The following is a 20,897-nucleotide window of genomic DNA, read 5'->3' as shown; positions in this document are numbered from 1 at the left end:
CGTTGTAACCACCTTCGGGTGGGTGGAGTGTCTGAGCAGCGAAGCGACAGTGATGCCCTCATATCGAAGAGAGCAGCTGGAAATTAACTTCATCTCGGAGAGGTTTCCCTCTAGACGATTTTTTGCCGTTTTGAATGGCTGAATTTATTTTTACTTTGTATGAGAAAAAGAGGGTGGTTGGATAAACCTTATTTTGGCTCGAGTGAAAAGTATGATATTGGGAGGAAAGCTCCAGCAGTTTTTGAAGTTGAAACAAGTACATAAATGATAGAGGAGATAATCTGCCACTGGCCAGGCATGAATAGATGATGACTGCACGCGCATGGCATTTTCGATTGTTGAGATGGCTCGGAAGAGTGTTTGCATGTAAACCTAGGGCAATGGGGAAGGTAACTCTGTATGTATTGATACTTATCTATTAGGTCTATTCATCTTAACGTCTTAACATTATGTCTATACTTTTAAACATAACCAATCATTGTTTATCCTTTCTGAACTTATCAGGAATATTTTGTTCAACAATGGACATCTTATCCAAAGCTGCAACTCTGTCGGCTTCATCTTCCAATTCATCGTGTTTCTTGAAATGTTCAATATCCTCCGGGTGTATTAGATCCTCTTCTTTTGTATTCTCGTCGTGGTATCTGCATCAAATTAGCCCGGCATTCTTCATGATAACATTCCCTCCATCTATTTTCTCCCAAGGAAGTGATACGTACTTCTGCCAATGATGAATCTCATACTCCATCTCAATATCCCAATGATGACCAGGTCCCAATCTAAAATCCGGTAACAGTCCTCCAGTCCCCGAATATCTATCCCATTCTTCCCTTTCCACTTGTCCATTATTATTATTATCCATCAACTTCAATATCTCCTTCAATATATTATCCTTCTTATCCTGCGGCACATCTTTTGCGGTTTCGTCTTCCATGCCGTAGAATTTGAGGATTTCCGCTTGGTCCCATACACCGTTATTATCGAAATCATGCAGTGTGAAGAAGGCTCCCGCATCGAAATTTTCTATATGATGTTCCTCTGTTTATACATTAGTCAATTGATACATAACATCGGCTTCGAAGTCCAAAGCAAAGCAATTGGAAGGAATCTCACCAGCCATATGTCTAGTACCCCAATCCGCGTCTGGATCCACGGCTAAAGGTTTCTGATGAGCTACACCTCCATGTGCAACGACCAATCCGACACAAGCCAAAAGCCCGCCTATCCTTCCAAGTCCCAAAGTCATTATCGTAGGTCGTTAAAGGTAATTATGATGAAAGGTGTTTTTTGTCGCAAAACTACAAAGTCGGTATCGGATTATTTGAAATGGGAATCGCATCTTCGAGACGAGACGCTTGGATGTAGAATTCAGGGGTAAGCTCCGGGCCCGACGTCAGTACAAGGATTCGACAGGGTGTGTACTCGAGGCTGGGCTGGACCTTTATTTTTTGAGCTGCCGTATAATCACTCATAACGATTAAGCTCAGGTATACGATATATCGACATCTTTATCAATGCCATAAGTTTTTAACTACACCCAATATTTCTCCTTCACAACAGCAATTGAATCTCTCGCGATAATTGTAGCACTCAGAAAATGAATCAAGCTACCTCTCAGGTCCTCTCCAATCTCATCCCCCGACATTCTGGCACCCTCCCCCCCGAGCTCCTCGCTCTAACCAGTTCTCTCGTTTCACAATCGCGCCTGAGATGTTCATTAAGCCAAGAGCAGGAGATCGGGAGGACGTATGCTTGTGCTAATCTTGCTTGCGAACGGTTTGTTTCCTAAATAATTGATCAAAATTTGCTTATTTATTTACTGACCAAATTCTAGTCTAAAAACAACCCTCAATCTCCCCAAAATCGAACCTCGACCCCCACTTCCTCCTAGAGTTTATAAAAAATTATACGCATATATCGAGGATACGCTAGCTAGCACCACACCGAAGAAACGCGCGAGAGTCGAAGGAAGTGGAATTGAAAGTGGAAATGCGACGCCGAGCAGAAAATCATCATTAGCACAAACTCCCAAAAAACGCACACCAGGTCATAATGATACACCTATAAAAACTACGCTCCCGCAAAGAAGCACGCCATCAAAATCAAAAAGTCTCGCTAGTTTTCGCACTCCGAAAAAAGGATTACGGTATGAGAAGAGAGATGAGACGAAGATACCAAGGTGGGTGGGTGTGATAGGTAGAGAACTATGTGCGAAATTGGGGATGAAGGAAGCGACGCCGCATGTTTTGGCTGGAGTGGAGAGTCTGATATTCTGGGAAGAAGAAAAGCCGAGGAAGGGGGAGGAGATGATGGAAGGTGGCCGGCGATGATGATGGCGGTTTGGAGTATTGTTTGGGGGAAGTTGAGGACGGGGGAGGAGGTGTTGAGCGATGAGGAGTTTAAGGAAAAGAGGTTGGAGACATTGAGGGTGTTGAGATTGGCGAGAGGAGATATAGAGGTGGAGAGGAAGGTTGGGAGTGGAGGATGGGAGGGTTGGGATTTACCGGAGGAGGATGAGGATGATGAAGAGGAGAGGAGTAATGCGAAAGATGTCAATGGCTGGATGGCCGAGATTTGCAATAAAGGATGCCTGGAAATGGATTGGTATCAAAATATGGTTAGAGCAGACGGTTCAGATGATACGGAAGATGATCAAGAACGAGAGGATGCTCTAGATGAAATCCAAAGAGTGCGAGTTCGCGAAGACGAAATGAGATATGGACTCGGAACAATGCGACAAGCGAAAGTAGACTACTTGACAGAGAAGAAGAGAGCTGAATACAAGGCGTGGAAAAGGAATATCCTGGCTAAAATTGCACGGCTACAGAAAGAGGGAAAGAATGGAAATGTGATGGATATTGCAGCATAGCGAAGGTGTTAGTGTATTGGGATTGATACCCTTTATGGAGTTAGTTACAATGATTACTGGGACTTATTTATGATCCAATTTAAGATTTATATACGTGGAGAATTTGATTTTCGGTTTCACATGACTTTCTATTCATTCTCGATAATACAAGAACACGATTCCACACATGTCGAAGCGAACAACTCAACCTGTCTCGCCCAGTATATAAACCCTCAACCTAAATTCCACTCTACGCACTTTCCACTCATCCTCCATTCAAACTCTCATGCCCATCCATCCATCCATCCATCCATCCATCCACCTCACTTTATCCCTCTATCCCAACCAACCATCTCTTTCCCTCTTCCATCTCCTTCCCTCTCCCCAAACCCCTTCATCACACATCACAAACCACACACCGCTCCCGTCCCATCCACTACTATCCACTACCATCCCATAATCATAACCCAATAATCCAATAAACCTCCTCACCACTCCCCACAAAATATTGACATATATATATATAACATATTTTCCCATTCTACCGCACACTACCTACTATTTAATAAGTATACCCCTATCCAATTTCCGTCTTTCTCACGTGGACGAAGTTGGAGATATAAGAAGGAGAGTTTGTGGGATTATTTTGTATTTATTATGTAAATAGTGTAGGTATGTTACTTGTGCACCTAGTATGTAATCTTACATGGAAAAGTAGCTTGGGGAGAGGTATGAGAGGTGGGTAGATGGAGTTGCTATGAGGTGAATGTTTTATAGAAGGTTTAGTCGAGGGAGATGGGAATTGGAATGATATGTATTGAAGGATTTATTTATAATCTACTGATAGAAGATAGGCTATACTTCTCGTATGACGAAAGCTTTTTCCATGAATTTCCCCCCCTGTCGTCAGATGTTGAGATATGAGAAGAGGGAAAACAGGATATATAGAATCTCAAGCTTTGAAATGTTGAGAAGAGAAGAGTTCATGATTGGATACCCGGAAGTTATTCGTTCTTATTTTGTTGTACTCTCTCGCGGTTGATTTGCAACCGTAGCCATCAAAAGACATTTCGAGGATGGGAATATGATATGAAAGACCTTTTTCAAGCGAGAGAGATGTATAGCACTTCATACGGATTTTTCAACTCAAAATGGTTATGAATCTAAAATTCACTAACTGATATTTTGATATAGCTTATTGTAAAAAATAAAATAAAAAAGAATGTTAATATTAGAAGTAACTACTGATAAAAATTTAAAAGGAAATTAGAAGAAAAAGTATTATATTTTTGAAAGATTTGAAAGATTTGAAAGATTTGAAAGATTTGAAAGATTTGAAAGATTTGAAAGATTTGAAAGATTTGAAAGATTTGAAAGTATTGTTTTTATATAAAAAATAATATAATAATATATCTTTATATATATAGTTCTATATTCATATAGTATACTAGGAGCGAATCACAGGATCACATGATCAAATCACATAATCGTCGCTTAAGAGAGCTCTTAGCCCAGAACTTATCTCAATATTCAGACCCTCTTCGTCGATAGAACGTATTTCATTGAATTTTGAATAATATCTTGATCTTTTTCATGGTGGTGTTGTGGCTTACTAATGATCGAAATTTTTTCGGCCAATCAGGGATCGGGGGGACGTTTATCTCCTCGAGAGTCTGAGAGTATTTGAGTGTGTTTTTGGTGAGGAACTGAATTCGTTTGATAAGAGCATTTCAATAATATATATTACTTTTTCAATTATTATTTATTAAAAAACTAATTAGTATATTTGAAAGAGCTCAATTGATATTATTATATGAATCAACTTCAAATTGATTAGATTTGTAATAATAATATAGTTCAATTAGGAAGATTTTTTTTCAAACCAGCTAAGTTATTTTCAACTATTTCAAAATATTTTTATTAATAATAAAAATAGTATTAATTGAATTGCTTTATTAAGCTGAGTATATTACTAGTTCTTTCAATAGCTTTAGGAGCATTGAGACTATGTCGTTGATGGAAGTTTAATTGTTCTTTAAATTTCTTCAAATTTGAAAGATGTATGCCTTAAGTTTAAGGCATTTGGATTCCAAATGAAAAGGCTAAGAGCATCTAATTTCTTCAAAATCAACAACCCTAATTCTTTAAAAGGGATTGAGATATATGATGGGAATCAGATTGATTAGGAGATCTTCAGAATATATATATTATTATTAGAAATGGTAATAGTGGTGGATTTTGAAGGGGGGGGATGCTTATTTTAATAAAATGTTATATTTTAAAATCTCTTGTTTTTTAACTTTAACAATATATATATATATATATATAAACCAATAGAGTAATAATAATAATAAATATATGAAAATAAAGAGAAAATTCAGCTCTATCTAATAAATCTATATGAAAAATATTTGATTGTTGATTGATTTATAATTATAAAATGAATTATCACAAAATAGGTGAAATATTATATTTCACATTATAGCTGGAACCAAATTGTTTCAAACCCTACAGTGATAAACCTTCGGGAGGCCCCTGCCTCGAAATCAAGGCCAAAAATTATGTAATCACCGTGTGGTCTGAGGATGAGATAACCCAGAACGGCCTGAAAATCAGTTCTTTATTAGCTCTTTATTAGTTCTTTCAATCCATTCGTAGTAAGATCGACATAGTACTAGCGAAATCGAATAAGGAATAAGAAAGAAAAGCTTTATTTGATGGAATGGCCGGATTAGGAAGAGATCTACGAGAAATAAACGAAAGTGGAAAGCTAGATTAGTAGGAAAAAGCATAAAATAAGGCCTTTCCCCCTCGAATATAGAATAAGAAAATAAGAATATCATATACTGTTTCATGAAAATCACGTGTTTCATAGCTATTTAGTTGTTAATACGAGCCAGCTTCCCATAATAGACTAATATTAGTCTATTCCCTCTTATATACTATATACTCATATACTAGCTCATGACCTACGATAGAAAGATTTGAAAGATTTGAAAGATTAAAAAATGAATATAAAATACAAAAATTATATTAGGGTTGAAAAATCCATATGAAGTGCTATGGAGATGCTATGCTTCGATTTGAACTTTTACAAGATACAGTTAGTATATGAATGAAAACTAAAGTATGAGATTGTGCGAAGAAAACAAAGAGGAGAAAGATTATAATTCAAAAATGATAACATTTTACTCCACACTGTATATTCTGCGCCGTGTGCCAGAAAGAAAACTTTTTGATCATGCAAGAGACTGATATTTTGGAGGATCCGATACAAGGAGAGAACTTTCACACTTTCTATTGTTATTGATGCTGCATATGCAGAACTGTTGGGATGGATAGGTAATAGCTCTGATGTGCTTCAGCACTCTTCACGTGTAGAGATTCTCATATCTCTTTGGATATTGAGCCTCCCTGAGAGGTGAAGTAGAACACTTGTGCATGGATCTCGGCTCAAAATGTCATATGGTCAGTTATACCACGGTAGGTGCATAAAATATACGCGTGAATACTTGTGTATCTCAATACTTTGTAAGCTTTGCAAAAGATCATCTCTGTCGCCAGATTATCCGAAAATAGATGTCGACGAGATGTCTATTTTAGTAAATCACCTTCAGGGACGTGAGGAGCCACTTGATCCTCGAATACTCTGGCGAGCATCAATATTCTCCGAATAGTCCGTAAATAACCTGCCGGTTGGAAGAAAATGTGTGTTTGACGTCAAATGTAAGGGTTCCAGGCCGTGGTAGCTTTCGGAATCTATCATGCATTGCCGTGAACCTTATTTGGCCGTCTTCAAGACGGTCGGCCGGCTTCCGGATCAGAGAAGCTTGTTGGTCAAAGCGTATTGGTAGTCAGGACGTTGAGTATCATTGGCAGAGGTATGATGAGCTGATGATTCGGCCGGCGATCCCATCCGTTCGCCGGAATATTTGCACGGAGAATTCAGTATACCGGTTTGACAAGCCACGCAACGGTTTCATGATGTATGATAAGATTTGGGGAGCCCGTTGAGGGAGAAAAAGCAATATAGCTGAATATTGGTAAGCCAAGCTTCGGGCTATCGTGATTTGTGATGATGATTGGTAACACTCACACTAGATTGTCACCTCGAGAGTCAAGAAGTTGTGCCTACTACTGTGCATACATAACACAGCTAGCTCTGCGCAGTTCAGCCTCGCATGAACAGGATTTCTTGGGTTCACTTGATGTGCGCTGGTGCGCTTGGACAAATGAATATTTGGCCCGTGCCGATGATACTGCACGAACCATGCAGATGGATGGCTCAGTGGATTCGCGAAAGATGGAATAGTGATGATGAGATGCAGAGAAGGGTGGTATTATGGTACCAGACTGTCAAGTGACTGAGAGATTATGCTACCCACATGAAGAGATCGCCATCTCTTGAGCCACTGTATAAACGAATCTCAGATAGCTGAGATTGAAGATGACTTTATGCACCGCATGTGAAACCATCCGACTCGAGCTTAGAAATAAATATTCTCCGGTTGACCAGACAAAGATTCTCGTCGAGTTTCGTGCCGCGAATTCCGTTGGCGAATGAGGCCCTTTCATTGCGTCTAATCTTGATATTATAAGAATGGTTAAGTGTGTAATCTTAGAATGACATTAACACTCATAATGAGCCTCAGTTAAGGCTGTTCCAGCCAGCATGATAGCATCACTATGTCAACCATATTTAGTTTGTCAATATAATACCATACAAGATCTGCCCAGACAGGGTTCAACGTGATTGTTCTGGCGTGTCAACGACTATATCAAAGCGTGCTTATATGTATAATATGCAAGTCGTAAGGCCTGCATAAGAAAATATTCCGATGCATGCAGTAGTGATCCAGCGGATGATCAAGACGACCGGTACAACCGATTAACATGCTATCTAGATGAATGTTGATATAGCCGACAAATCTTGGAGGGGAAGCAAGAGGTGGATCTCACGAAGTCACATCTTGTACACTTTGGGGCTTCTGAGGATAAGACTTTGTACTTGGTATGGACGACGCCTCGTGAGTCTTGAAGATATGTTTCGAAACAATATTTTAATCTCGAGCTGAAATCTCAAGGCGATAGAGACAGTGCAATCTCCGCAAGGCGTTAAAAAAATCCCAAGGAGTGGAGAAAACGAAAGCATTGTGAATTCAAGTTTCAAGTTCTGGTAGAGTTTTTTTGTGAGATTTGAGACTAGACAATCATAATGATTTTCATTTACCCAAGCGACTGAGACTTCATTAAGTTCATTTCCTATTACATATAGCCGTTCTCAAGCCGTTATCTCTGCATCTTAGCTTCGCATTTGATGAACCCTGCGAGACCTGGTTGGTAGACTGGTAAGAACTTCACATCTATTACCTACTCTGTAAACGTCTGGGGAGTCGGAACACACTGTCTGCTTACGCTATTGGCCAATAATCATAATGATAGGTAGTAGGTACTAGGTAGGCAGTTAATCATGTAGAAATCCATTGCACATTTCACACCTGCATCAAACGGCGTGCCGCCTCCTTCAAAACTTAATAATCCTTCATTGTCGCTGTCCTCATCCTTCACCCCTTTATTCATCATCAATTGACGTTCGCGAGATATCGTCTGATCTTTTCGATCCCACCAATCTGTCACTGTGTCAAAAGAAAGGCCAAAAATCTAGCTTCCAAGATCTCGACAAGGTTAATCCTCATACAATGGATATATTTTGGACGAAAAAAGATCAAAAGGGAGTCCAAGTCCCAATTGTGCCACCGCCATAAATAAATTTAGCCCCAACCCCCTTTTGAAAACTGGTACCCTAGATACATAATACACGCTTTGTACATCTTGTCCCTTGCTGCCTCGCGTGCTATCTGGGATCTAGGGGGCTCGATTCTTTTGATTAATCGCCGAGTGCTCTTGGTATTGGCCTCTCTTCGTGGGGATCATAAGGGAGGTAGCTTCCATGCTGTCTGGTATCATACGATGTACACTGCAAACCCAGGTATGCATCTAAACTGATGTGTGCTTTGCATAGGTACGACAAACGAGAAAAGGAGGTGAGGGAGAGAGGGGATCAAGTACGTCTTTTAGGATCAATACTTTTAATTGTTTTATTATTTATATTAGGAGGTGAACTCCGTTGGAGATGAAATTTCTCCTTGAGTAAACAGACATTAAAGTTTACGACCAAATAGTTCATTTCTCTTGTATGAGGTGCAGCACAGCAATTAGATACTCTGTATATCGTACTTGAATGAAGCAGGGACGCCAGGAACACCAGGAACACCAGGAAGCAGCCAATGAAAGCGCCAGACAAGGATGAGAGATCGACTACATTTCCCCTGTCAGATTCCCAGTTTGAGATGCTGGAAGATTTGAAAAGAACCACAGGCAAAGGTTGTGAAGGTTCTGGGGTTAGCATGTTTAGTGAGAAAGTTAGAATGGATATAGTGGATGTAGTGGATGCCGTGGGTGTAGCAGGTGCAGTAGATACAGTAAACACACTCGACACTCGAATAGTACTTCCTTAAACTTTTAAAGCTCCTTCATAGACATGTTAGTTCCTGGTGGCCATTGGGTAGTGGATTCTAGAGTTTGGAGAGATACCCTGAGTATCTTAAGTGCTCCATAACAAGCTGATGAATTTCTCTTTAAACTTCTGTCTGTCAGACCCTGTCTCGTTGGTATATCACCGATTAGCTATTTTGTATAGAATGTGTATCTACCTTGGGCTACTTTTATTAGCAGTTATAGTAATCGTCCCTAGGTCGATAGTTGGTGTTTGTTAGAGTTGGCGACCCCTGAATTTATGATTTTACCTAGTATTCACTCATACTGAATTGTCAATTTTCCTATCGTAGATAATAGATAATAGGTAATTGGTAATTGGCAATAAATAGGTAATTGGTAATAAATATTCACTGTGCCTTTATTATTATTCCAAATTTACAACGTATATTGGTTAATACGGTAAATACTACCTAGGTACACATATATCCATAATTACATACCACCTCCTCCGTACATACAGATTCGCCATGGCCACTTTCCTCAGACCCACGAACCGCACCGCAAATTCCCCATTTCAGTCCTTTTCCTCATAGTCTCCGCCGAGTTGAAGCTTTAGGATTGGTTTGCGTGAATCTTCCCTCTTTCGTAATTCTTCACATCTTTCCCTTCCTGCACAGTGCATACTCTGTACATACTTCGTACATACCTACCTACATACATACATCTACCCACCCACCCATACATACATACATCTTACATGCTCTGTACAATCGCGATCCATTCTTTTTCAGCACCCGGCGCAAACTGCCCTTTACTACCAACTTTACCACTGTCTTTCTCGTCTCTCTCTCTCCCTCGGACCTCACATCACCTCCAATCGTTTTTGTATACCTAATCATCCCTTGGTACCACATACTGTTGTCCATACTTCTCAACCTGCATTAATACCGCATATCCTAAAAGTAATTCTGGACGCGTTGAAGGAGAAGATATCTACATAGTCAACATTTGGGTTGTTGATAAATCGACAACAACCACAACGCGTGTTCATCTCCAACGTTTCGCTTACCTCTCTGGTTGGTCCTGTTGGTCAGACGAAAAAAAAGGAAGCATTATACACCCTGGATAATAACAGGAGAGGAGAGAGAAAGGAAGTCAAAACCTGCAGCACTCGATTCTTCAACTACAATATTATTCACTCGCATTCTGCCAATCTCCAATCAATGAATTTGCGTTGGCGGTTAACTATTTCCAACACCTTCTAATTACTTATCGAAACATCATCCAATTTATTTACAATCACAACGACATAATATTACACGGCGGTCTCCAGAACATTTTGTCGCAACGAACGCTCCAGTAGAGCCATGGCCAGCTCCCCTCCAGAATCGCCCCAAGTGAGTCTGCCCAGGCCCGCAAGCGCAATGATGAAAGGAGTACCAAGATCGAATAGTGGAATGAGCATGAGCAGTAAAACTGGAGGAAGTCGAGCCTCGGACGAAGATGGCAAAACTGCTGTCAAAGTTGGTAAGGAAGTTCTGATTAATTTTCCATGTGCCGCTCACAATGCTAATCTGAGTTACTTTGGCAGCTGTGCGAGTTAGACCACCCCTCCGACCAACCGATCCTGGCTTCGACCTCATCCCACAAAGATTTCAACGACCTATGGTACAGGTTACCTCACCCACAAACTTAGCAATCGAATCTCCCCAGGGAAAGAAGATATTCGTGTTTGACAGAGTATTTAGTGAAGATGTGGACCAGGAAGGAATTTGGGAATATCTGGTAGAGAGTACAAATGCCTTCATTCAGGGATACAATGTCTCTATGCTGGCATATGGACAATCTGGTGCTGGAAAGTCTTTCACAATGGGTACATCCGGTCCAGGCGAGCAAGGAAAATCCGAGGTTATGGGTGAGTTCGAGATCCGTCGCACTCAATCCGATATTGAGCTGCTGCACAACGCTTAAATGGGGAAGATGCTAATGTATGTGCAATTATCTAGGTGTTATTCCACGTGCGGCCATGGCAATATTTGAGAAACTCGGCGGCGGGAAACCGCAGCAATCCAATCGGAGTTCTATGACTGGTCTAAGAGCTCCCAAGAGGTACTCCACGATTCCTGCTGCTGTGTCTGCGGAGGACAAAACTTGGAGTCTCAAGGCAACGTATGTCGAAATTTACAACGAGCAGCTGCGAGATTTATTAGTTCCCGAACATACACCAGCTCATGAACGAGAGGTGGTCAATATTCGAGAGAACACCAAGGGTCATATTCTTCTTACCGGATTACACCAAGTCGAGATCAATACTGTGGAAGATCTCATGGCGGCACTAAACTTCGGGTCTATGATTCGCCAAACCGATGCAACCGCGATCAACGCCAAATCTTCACGATCTCATGCTGTGTTCAGTTTGAATCTGGTCCAGCGCAAATCGAAGGTAACACCAGGTGCTGAAAAGAGATTTTCCGTTCCACTAGAAGCCATGAATGGTGGAGAAGTGGTCACAATTGACAGCAAATTCCATTTTGTCGATTTAGCTGGCAGTGAGAGATTAAAAAATACCGGCGCACAAGGAGAAAGAGCTAAAGAAGGCATTTCCATCAATGCTGGTTTGGCTAGTTTGGGCAAAGTTATATCGCAATTGTCATCCCGACAAGCCGGATCCCACGTGTCGTACCGAGACTCAAAACTCACTAGGTTACTCCAGGATTCACTTGGAGGTAACGCGATCACTTACATGATTGCGTGTGTTACGCCGGCCGAATTTCACCTTAGCGAAACTCTGAATACAGTGCAATATGCTCAGCGTGCCCGCGCAATTCAAAGCAAGCCTCGAATCCAGCAAGTTTCAGATGAGAGCGATAAGCAAGCTGTCATCGACCGCCTGAAAGCCGAAGTCGCTTTTCTTCGGGATCAGATTAAGCACAGTGAAAGCGGGGGTGATCGTCGTAGCAAGCCCACGAGTGAGAGGCCCGAGCGACAAAACGAACGAGAAGTGGAACTGCACAATCAGCTACTTGACACGCAGGAAAATTACACAGCCCTTAGCCAACGTCATGCTAAGCTTATAGCGGAATTAGCCAGAGCCAGGGATGAGGAAGTCGCTGATAACCAGGCTCATGAAAATACGTTGGGTGACAGTGCCACAGAGAGACTAAAACGCTCGAACTCATTCGCCGAGGCGGTTGAACAAGTGGTCCTCGAATACGAAAAAACGATTCAAAGTCTTGAACATTCTCTTTCTAACACTCGATCATCTTTATCCAATACCGAAACTCAACTTTTGGAAAAAGAAGCAAAGTGTGCTTATGCCGAGACAGTTAATCAACAGCTTCAAGCACGCTTACAAAAGTTGGCCGATCGAGAAGCTAATACAGAAAGCTATTTACATGACTTAGAAACAAGGCTCGAAGGCCATACTTCAGGCGAAGACAAAAATTCGGCAATTGTCATGGAGCTCCGCAAAGAGATTGCTCGCATTCGCGAAAATGAAGCTACTTCCGAAGACTACATCTCGACTCTCGAGGAACGCTTAGCCGAGGCCGATCAAGATTCGGAACTGATGCAACGTGAGATCGATCGATTGGAGCACGTTATTGAACGCCAACGAAGTCTTGGGAAATTGGACAGCCTGCTTTATGATTTGGATAACATTCAGCATGAAGGAAAAAATGGCGACGACAATAAAGCCCCGAATAGCAAGCGATCTTCTATTGCCATGAATAGCCGTCGACAAAGTCTTGCAAGTAGGAGAAATCAAAAGAATGTCATTCTAGAGACCGACAACGAAAGCGATGAAGATTTCTCAGTAAGCCCCGCAAATGGCATCAGATCCGAGACTGATGGTCCCGCCGATCGTGGAGAGTCAATTGAGCTCGAAACTCCCCTGAAAAGGTTAAGTGAGGAAATCGATAGCCAGTACACGCCACAAAGCCCGGCTCAGTCAAAGTTTGTCGAGGATAAGCTCGAGAGTGTTACTCAAGAACTCGTTGATTTAAGAGTTGAGCATGAAGCTACTGTCGGCGAATATGATCTTCTCTCAAATAAATATGAAGAAGCCCTTCGTACACTGGCCGAACTTCAAGACGCTGTTGACGAAGCCCGTAATACCGGTGCACGTGATTCTATTTTGTCGACTCCTACGGCAAGAACAGCTTCTTTTTTAGCAGACGCGAGGGTGAACGAGCTAAAGGGTGGAGGACAATACTCATCCTCGCGATCACTTTCATCGGAATTGTCCTCAGCTGGGGAACTACCCACTACCGTAGAACAATCTGATGCTGAAGCCGTGATCAAAAATTCGGAGTCGGTAGCTACCTCAGATGAGGTCAGTGACACGACAAGTACGGCGGAAGTTGATAATTTGAGAAGGTTAGGCGCAGAGCACGAAGAGGCACAAGTGATTCTTGCTGAGAAATATGCCCAATTGGAAGAAGAACACACAGCGGCTCTTGATCGCATGGAGGAGCTCAAGGCCGAGGTTTCAAAGGCGAGAATGAATGCCGAAGCTACATTATCACGTTCGGGCACGCCAGTTATACGTCGCAAATCCAGCCAAAACGTTATGATTATCGATCGGGCTCATAGATCATTCGCCTCTTTAAGGAATATTGCAGCGGAAAATTTTGAGCATGATCCTGACGTTATGGCAAGCTTTGAGTTAAACTTGAACACCGCCATGCACGAATTACATACCCGCTCAGAGCGCATTCAGGAGCTCGAGGCCGATGTCAGTACAGTCAAGAAGGAGTTGGAAACCAAGACAACTATTATTAGTGGGCTTGCAAGAGAAAGATCGAGCATGAAGGCGTCACCTATGGATATGTCGCTGGTTTCAACTATGCAGGACCAGATCATCAACTCGGAGAACCAAGTAAGAATGCTCCAGGAGACTTATAATGCTCGCGAAAAGGAGCTGCTTCAGCAAATCGAATCTCTTCGGACTTCTATCAATCTCAGTCATAAGGTTAATGGCAACTCCGCTGACAAAGATGATTCTGAGGGTAACGGAGCAGAGTATGATCATGAAAGAAAGATAGCAGAACTGAAAGCAGAAGTTATCAATTGGGAAGGAAAGCATCAGGCTGTATTGTCTTCTATGCAAAGTTCTCAAAACACACTCGAAGCTACTATATCTGAATTGGAACAACAATTGACAAGCTTGGTAAGAAGCGGGGAGCATAGGATTCGCGAAGTTGGAGATCATAATACACATGTTTCAAACTTGCAAAGAGAAGTTGAGGAACACAAGGCTTCTGTTGTCGCAAACGTCTCGCGATTTGCTGAGCTCGAGCAAGCCCATGCATCAACTCGTGAACAGCTCGAGGCAGCCATCCAGTCAAAGAATATTGTCTCCGCTGAGATGGAAGGGCACAAAATTCTTGTGAATCGATTGGAAGAGCAGATCGCCGAGCATGAGAGCATTGTCAAGGCTCACCACGAAGGAATATCCCTCTTGAACGCAAATCATGCGAAGGAAATTGAGGAAATTCGCTCAAATAGCCAGGCTGACCACGAGGCTCAGGTAAACGAGTTAACGGCTAAACATCAGGAAAGCACCGATGCACTTACAAGAGAGCTCTCTGAAGCGAGAGATGATCTGACAAAGATCGCTACTCAGGTCGCGCTTGCACTTGGATTAGACGTTAGCACAGAGAAACTGCAAGATAGGATCACAGATCTCATTGCAAGCCAGAAAGCGCTCTCGCATCAAGAAGCTAAAGTCGGCGAGCTCGAGACGTTCACTAAAGAGTTATCAACCATAAATCAGTCTGTCATGAAGGAGCTTGAGGATACCAAGGCGGAACTGGCTAGTCTCTTGGCCAAGACCACCGAAGGTTCAAGATTGAGGGATGAAAATGCTACAGTCGCAGATCAACTAGCAGCTTTGAGAAAGGAGCTGCACGACCTTGAAACTAAGAACAAGAAAAACTCAAGATTAGTAGAAGAGCTTGAGGACCAACTTGCCTCAAATTTCGATGAACATCAAGCTGCTAACAATCGTTTGTCTACACTCCAAACGGAGCGTAATGCTCAATTAGACGAAGCCAATGCAAATGCTCTTCGTGCTCAGACTGAGCTGGATGCGATCAAAGAGGAATTAGCCACCCTTCAGGTAAGTTTCGAAGTTCGAGTTCATTTTGTGTATTAAGTATGTCTGACTCATTCAATAGGCCAAATACGACGTTTTGCTATCCGACGCCAGCAACAAGAGTTCCAACTCGATCACTTCGCGACTCCACAAATCGGCATCCGTGACTTCACTCCCATCACCACCCCCGGCAATTCCTTTACCGCCACTACCTGGAAATTCGGGAACTGCACAGACAGGACCCGCTCCTTCAACATCGCCAGTTCCACCAACACCTACACAAAGTAGCTTCAATACTCGCAATAGTAAAGACATAGCTGCAACTCAAATTCAAGAGGACCAAGAAGCCCGTATCCGCACTATCGAGAAGCACCTGTTCGCTGAAAAGCAGCTCACATCCACCCTTGAAGAGGCTCTCACAGATCTTGAGAAACAAAGCAACAAGGTCAAAGCCGATTGTGATGCATGGCGAAGACGTGCCAATGAACTGGAAGTTGAATTGAAAGCTGCCGAGGAGAAGGCCAAGAATGGCGATGCCGAGAAGGAAAATCGTTGGAGCTTAATGCAAGTCGAAGAAGAGAAGCGCAAGAGGAAAGAGGCAGAGCTCGCGAGAGCTCACCTTGAAGAACGTATGAACGCTCTCAGCAGCAAGAAAAAGAAGAAGGGCAGTTTGAATTGTTTCTAAAAGAATAATCCGAAGTCCTGTATCAACATTTCCAAGCTGCGTTTTCTTGCGACACCTCTGGCTTTCGCTTTACAATTTATTCCCATCTTACCTACATCTACATCTAATTCACGCCACTGTAATTTGTCTCAACGAACTCACTTGCCACAACATCTCACCGCAAACCCGCGAAAATTGGGAGCACTCCTCACAAACAATATTCAAATATCGCGACTGCGGCATGAAAGTGGAGGTCTGGAATCGAATTTTTGCTTCACCATACTCACCAATTTATTTCCTTGTACTTTAACGTCCCGCGATTTTACGAGATACCACAAAATTTTCCAACTTGTTTATTTTATTTTATTTTGCGCCGCAGAAGACCTTTTTTACTTTTTTGCTTCTTTGATATTTTGAATTGGCGAAGGTGTTTTATAGAGCGAAACGAAAATGGCAATGAACGGCATTGATGTTTACATTTCTCTAATTTGCTTATTTGCTTGTTTAGACTAGCGAATGATCTTTGCAATTTTGCTTTCTGATTCTTCTTTCTGCTGTTTGGGAGGAAACACATTTTTATTATGCTCAGATAGAGATTTTTAGTTTTGATTCTTCATGTGATATGGTGAGGTGGGGAAGATAGCTTGAGGGGAAGCTTGTTGGGTGGTGAATGGTGCTTGCATGATGGGTTTCCTGGTTGGCGAAGATGCATACCGGTATTGGAAGACGAAGGAGTTGAGGAGGAAAACGGGTAGACGAAGAGTTCCTGGTGATGGTGGAGAATAATGACAAAAATGAGATCAACATTTCGAGCGGATTTTTATGCACAAGAGCGACTACCTTGCTGGATTTGAGGTAGCATGAAACATCATAGCAGGAAGGCAAGAAGGAAGAAGGGAAATCTGGTTGATTAGACAACCCTAGAGAGGAGATGAGGACGATATCTGGAGTACAAAACATGATGATAGTGCACAGATCAAGAACAAATAGAATGATGATTTACCTTATACGCAATTTTCGTGCGCGTAGTGCTTTGGCTGATATGTTTGAGCCGTATATTGCGTCTTTGAATTTTGTCTTTTTTCTCGCTTTGTCAAAACGTGGGGTTTTGAGTTCTTGAGCCGACAATTATGTATTCGAGCTCTTACTCTCTCATTCAAGTGAAAGCCTTCTTCGCCGTTCTGTATTCATTCTTTGTGCGATAACCTGGGAATATATCTCAGCCAAGATTAAGTTTATTGGGAAATTCGCCCTCATCGAAAAGACTCACATTATTTCACTATCTTAATATACTTATGAATCTGCTTTCAATACAATCTTATTCTCTTACAGTACTAGTCAACTGCTATCAGCCGAAACGCGTTTTCACACCAAAACTTATCATTTATATTTATGAATTTCTTAATAATTAATAATAAAATCTAAGTATTTTTTTATTTATATAAATTGATTTACTTTTATTAAAAATTTAATAAAAAATATATTGATTTTTTTTAAATATTTTATTGATCGAATTATAGAGAGTTAAAGTTATATTGTTTTGAAAATAATGAGATTTACTAGTAAAATAAGCGAAAATCAAATAACTTTTTGATATTTTAATTCAATCATATAAATTTTGATAATATAAATTTCTGAGCATTTTAAAATAGTAAAAATATCAAATTTTATTATAAAAACTGTTAGAAAAGATGCTTATATCGTATATCACGCTATGCTGTATTGGGATTAGCCTGCATGTGACTCTATAAGTCCATACATATATATTGTATCTTTATATAGAATTTAATAATATCAAGGCTTTTTTATTAATTCCTATATGATCTTTTAATAGGTTATGAGCTTGGATTCGTGTAGTATTAGGATTAGTCTTCTAGAGTTATTTGATTAATGTTATAACAGATAATAATATGAAGGACTATCATAAAAGGATTCAATTCTATCTTAGAATCTAAAACTAAAGAAGGAAGAAAAGAATAAGAAAAGAACTGTAAGGGCTCCGGACTATATATACCAATAAATCACGTGCTAGACTAAGATCCTAGAAGCTAAGTGATTGAGAAAGGAATTTGAAAGGGATTGAATTGTCACATTACCCCCCCATCTGAAAAAAGCTCGCCTTCGAGTGCTTATCCATTTCCTTATTTCTAATAATATCATCATACTCATCATCACTATTTTTGTAGTATTTCAGCCATTAAGATAATACCTTAAACAAGCCGGGAAGGTTTTGATTGGCCAGGTAATACTTTTTGAGTTTGTAAAGAGAGTATTTGAAATTATCAACAGCGTACCAAGTAAGGTCAATATCGTAATTACACTATTATACTCAATAGTAAATATTATTACAAGTGCTCTTCAAAGCTATAATTTGTTCGATTTCCCATTCTTCTTCACCAGTAATATTGATTGAAGGGTCAGGATCATTCACTTAACCAGGAAGAGAATCATTTGCAGCTTTTCATAACTTTTCAGCTAAGAATATATTAAAAATTTTCATTATATCTAATAGTATTAGCTTAAAGGAATGCTTTATCTTCTTGACAATAAGGAACTTACCGTTTATTGGAAAATCTAGCTTTTTTGAAAGACGCTTGGTTTGGTAATATTGTATATCAAGCCACACAAAATCGTTTATTTTGAAATCGACAGGTTGTTAATGCATGTTAATCTTAAGCTGGGCTCTTTCTTGAGTATCTATAAGATGTTTTATAACAAGTTTCCATACGTCGTGGTATTATTAAGCTATAATACAGGCTTCGTCTATATTAAGCTTGTTCTTGGTTTCGGTATTATAAAACTTCCAATCCCAAGAGGTTTATAGGGAATAGCCGTATACGACTTTAAATGGAGAAATATCATTAAGAGAATTGTAAGGTAAGATGAGCTATGTGTAATTTATTATTAATAAGAGCTCTAACCAATTATCTTGATAATAGAAAACAAAGAATTAGAATCTCTTTTGAAGATACTGATTATAGATCTCAGTTTGTCTATTAGTTTGAAAATGATCCGTAATTGAATAACTAGTATTAATTGTCACGGATCGCACCCAATCGCAGCTGCGATCGCTTACGTGCACGCTTGCGCATGTGCATGATTACGTGTACATAGCTAGTATATAGGAATGCTTTACAAGCACTTTGCTCCCGATTCTGTAATTGTAGATTCTAAGGATAAATTGTATCCTGCTTTTGTAGTTCTTTTAAGGCAAAGTGTTATATTATTTATAACTCATTATACGATTATATAGCTATCTAATAGTTGATTAAATAATATCTTATAATTATAATACCTTCTTGGATATATCGAGGATGTTTGATATTATTTATAGGAAGAGGGCTGATTCCGAGTAAATCTATTTGATAAAAGACAACAAACCCTCAATATATAGAGTTATAAATATTATTATCATATTCAATCTATTTACTTTAAAAAGACTCTATTGCTTTCCCCCTTTTGCTGGCTGAGCATCTCCAACTGATAATAGTTAATCTTAACAAAACAATAATTATAATCCTTATAGTTTTAATATAAATATTAATAAATATAAAAAGAGTAAACAGTCTGAAAACGACTTCTCGATTGAGGTATTAACTCTTAAGAGTAGTATGTTGATATATACTTTTTCGTTACAGGAAGAACAAGTACTGACCTTTAAAAACTTTGAGAACTTATAAAACAAAATTATAAGATTTAAAAACGAATTGCTACAGTATAATCTTAATATCACTTATTTATCTTAACCTCCAAGATATTAATAACAATATTATACAGATTCCCTTGCGAATCGCGGAGTCCGGATTCCTGATATTCTAATCGATTCTATTGAAAGGGTATTTCTTATTATTAGGAAAAGGAAGAATAAGAAAAATCTCTGTTTGCAAAGTTAATCTTTATAACAATCCCTTTTGAATACTAATAGCAGATTCCTTTCAAATCCAATTGCTTTGTTGAGTGACTTACAAATTCATTGAATACTTTATTCTCGTTTATTTATTATTGTAGTAGAGTATTCGTATATTCTGAAGCCTATTAATCTTTCATTCAAATTCAAAGATGATATGGAGCCGAAAGCAAGCCTCTGGTAGCTATTGATTATCGAGCGATTCGAATTTTACGAAAATTTGTTTATCTCAGAAGTGTAATGGTGATTTTATATAATAAATCAGATAGAAGGAGAGGTACAAGAATATATGTTCTCGCTGTATATTTAAGTACTCCATTTGATAGGATAGCAATTGATTGATCAGCTTGTAGTTATTTACAAGAACCCGGTTGAAGCCAATTATGTACAAACTGAGTATGAATACTGGGTTATGCCTAATAACATTCAATGAGGAAACTTCTTAGTATGATATTATAGGTTTAGATTATTAGCTATATAGACGGAAATCACCGATCCAACAATTCTTTTCTGCGATTTGGAAAGAAAAATATCCGATTTTCTTCAATAAGCTATTAGCCTCCATATCAATGAATACTATACTATCGAGAATCTGGCTATCAAGCTTATTAAGATCGATAAACTCAAAGTTATGCTTTGAAAATGTAATTGTTACAAAACAATTAAAGAGATACCTTTTAGAAAGTTATCTAGTAATATTGATTTGTTGATTATCTTTAAAAACACTTTCCGCTCATTGAGTAATTCGAATTTATCTATTCAATTTCATACCCAATATCCTTCTTATATTTCTATTAACTATACAGGAATCTTTAAGCTAAATAATACTTTATTTTCAGGAAACAATTTCAATTGTAATATTACTACCCCTGTATTGGGAATG

General features: G+C 39.8%; 3 protein-coding genes across 3 annotated transcripts; 2 read left to right on the top strand and 1 right to left on the bottom strand.

Moving 5' to 3' along the window:
- Positions 1 to 475: 475 nt before the first annotated feature.
- On the bottom strand, positions 476 to 1,246 carry EAF02_001488 (uncharacterized protein; the record flags this gene model as incomplete). The annotated part of the gene is made up of 3 exons (XM_038897536.1): positions 476 to 644; positions 720 to 1,038; positions 1,114 to 1,246. 3 exons carry the CDS (start codon positions 1,244 to 1,246, stop codon positions 476 to 478), a joined length of 621 nt encoding a protein of 206 aa, XP_038762511.1.
- Positions 1,247 to 1,597: 351 nt separating this feature from the next.
- On the top strand, positions 1,598 to 2,869 carry EAF02_001487 (uncharacterized protein; the record flags this gene model as incomplete). Its single annotated transcript, XM_038897535.1, has 3 exons — positions 1,598 to 1,776; positions 1,835 to 2,179; positions 2,233 to 2,869. 3 exons carry the CDS (start codon positions 1,598 to 1,600, stop codon positions 2,867 to 2,869), a joined length of 1,161 nt encoding a protein of 386 aa, XP_038762510.1.
- A 7,640-nt stretch (positions 2,870 to 10,509) lies between these two features.
- On the top strand, positions 10,510 to 17,116 carry EAF02_001486 (uncharacterized protein). Its single transcript, XM_038897534.1, has 4 exons — positions 10,510 to 10,873; positions 10,938 to 11,261; positions 11,353 to 15,467; positions 15,526 to 17,116. The coding sequence occupies exons 1-4, from the start codon at positions 10,714 to 10,716 to the stop codon at positions 16,126 to 16,128; spliced, it is 5,202 nt and encodes a 1,733-aa protein (XP_038762509.1). The 5' UTR covers positions 10,510 to 10,713; the 3' UTR covers positions 16,129 to 17,116.
- The last annotated feature ends 3,781 nt before the right edge of the window (positions 17,117 to 20,897 follow it).

This window comes from Botrytis sinoallii (genome assembly GCF_014898435.1).
Source record: "Botrytis sinoallii strain Bc 23 chromosome Unknown BSIN_002, whole genome shotgun sequence".
Taxonomy (NCBI): Eukaryota; Fungi; Ascomycota; class Leotiomycetes; order Helotiales; family Sclerotiniaceae; genus Botrytis; species Botrytis sinoallii.
This window is presented reverse-complemented; position numbering and strand designations above follow the sequence as displayed.

What these genes read in the sequence shown, in the direction of transcription:
- EAF02_001486 (XM_038897534.1), top strand. Translation starts at nt 10,714, where the DNA reads ATGGCCAGCTCCCCTCCAGAATCGCCCCAAGTGAGTCTGCCCAGGCCC. An exon ending in CAAAACTGCTGTCAAAGTTG is followed by an intron (nt 10,874 to 10,937) that starts GTAAGGAAGTTC and finishes TTACTTTGGCAG; the next exon opens with CTGTGCGAGTTAGACCACCC. An exon ending in AGGAAAATCCGAGGTTATGG is followed by an intron (nt 11,262 to 11,352) that starts GTGAGTTCGAGA and finishes GCAATTATCTAG; the next exon opens with GTGTTATTCCACGTGCGGCC.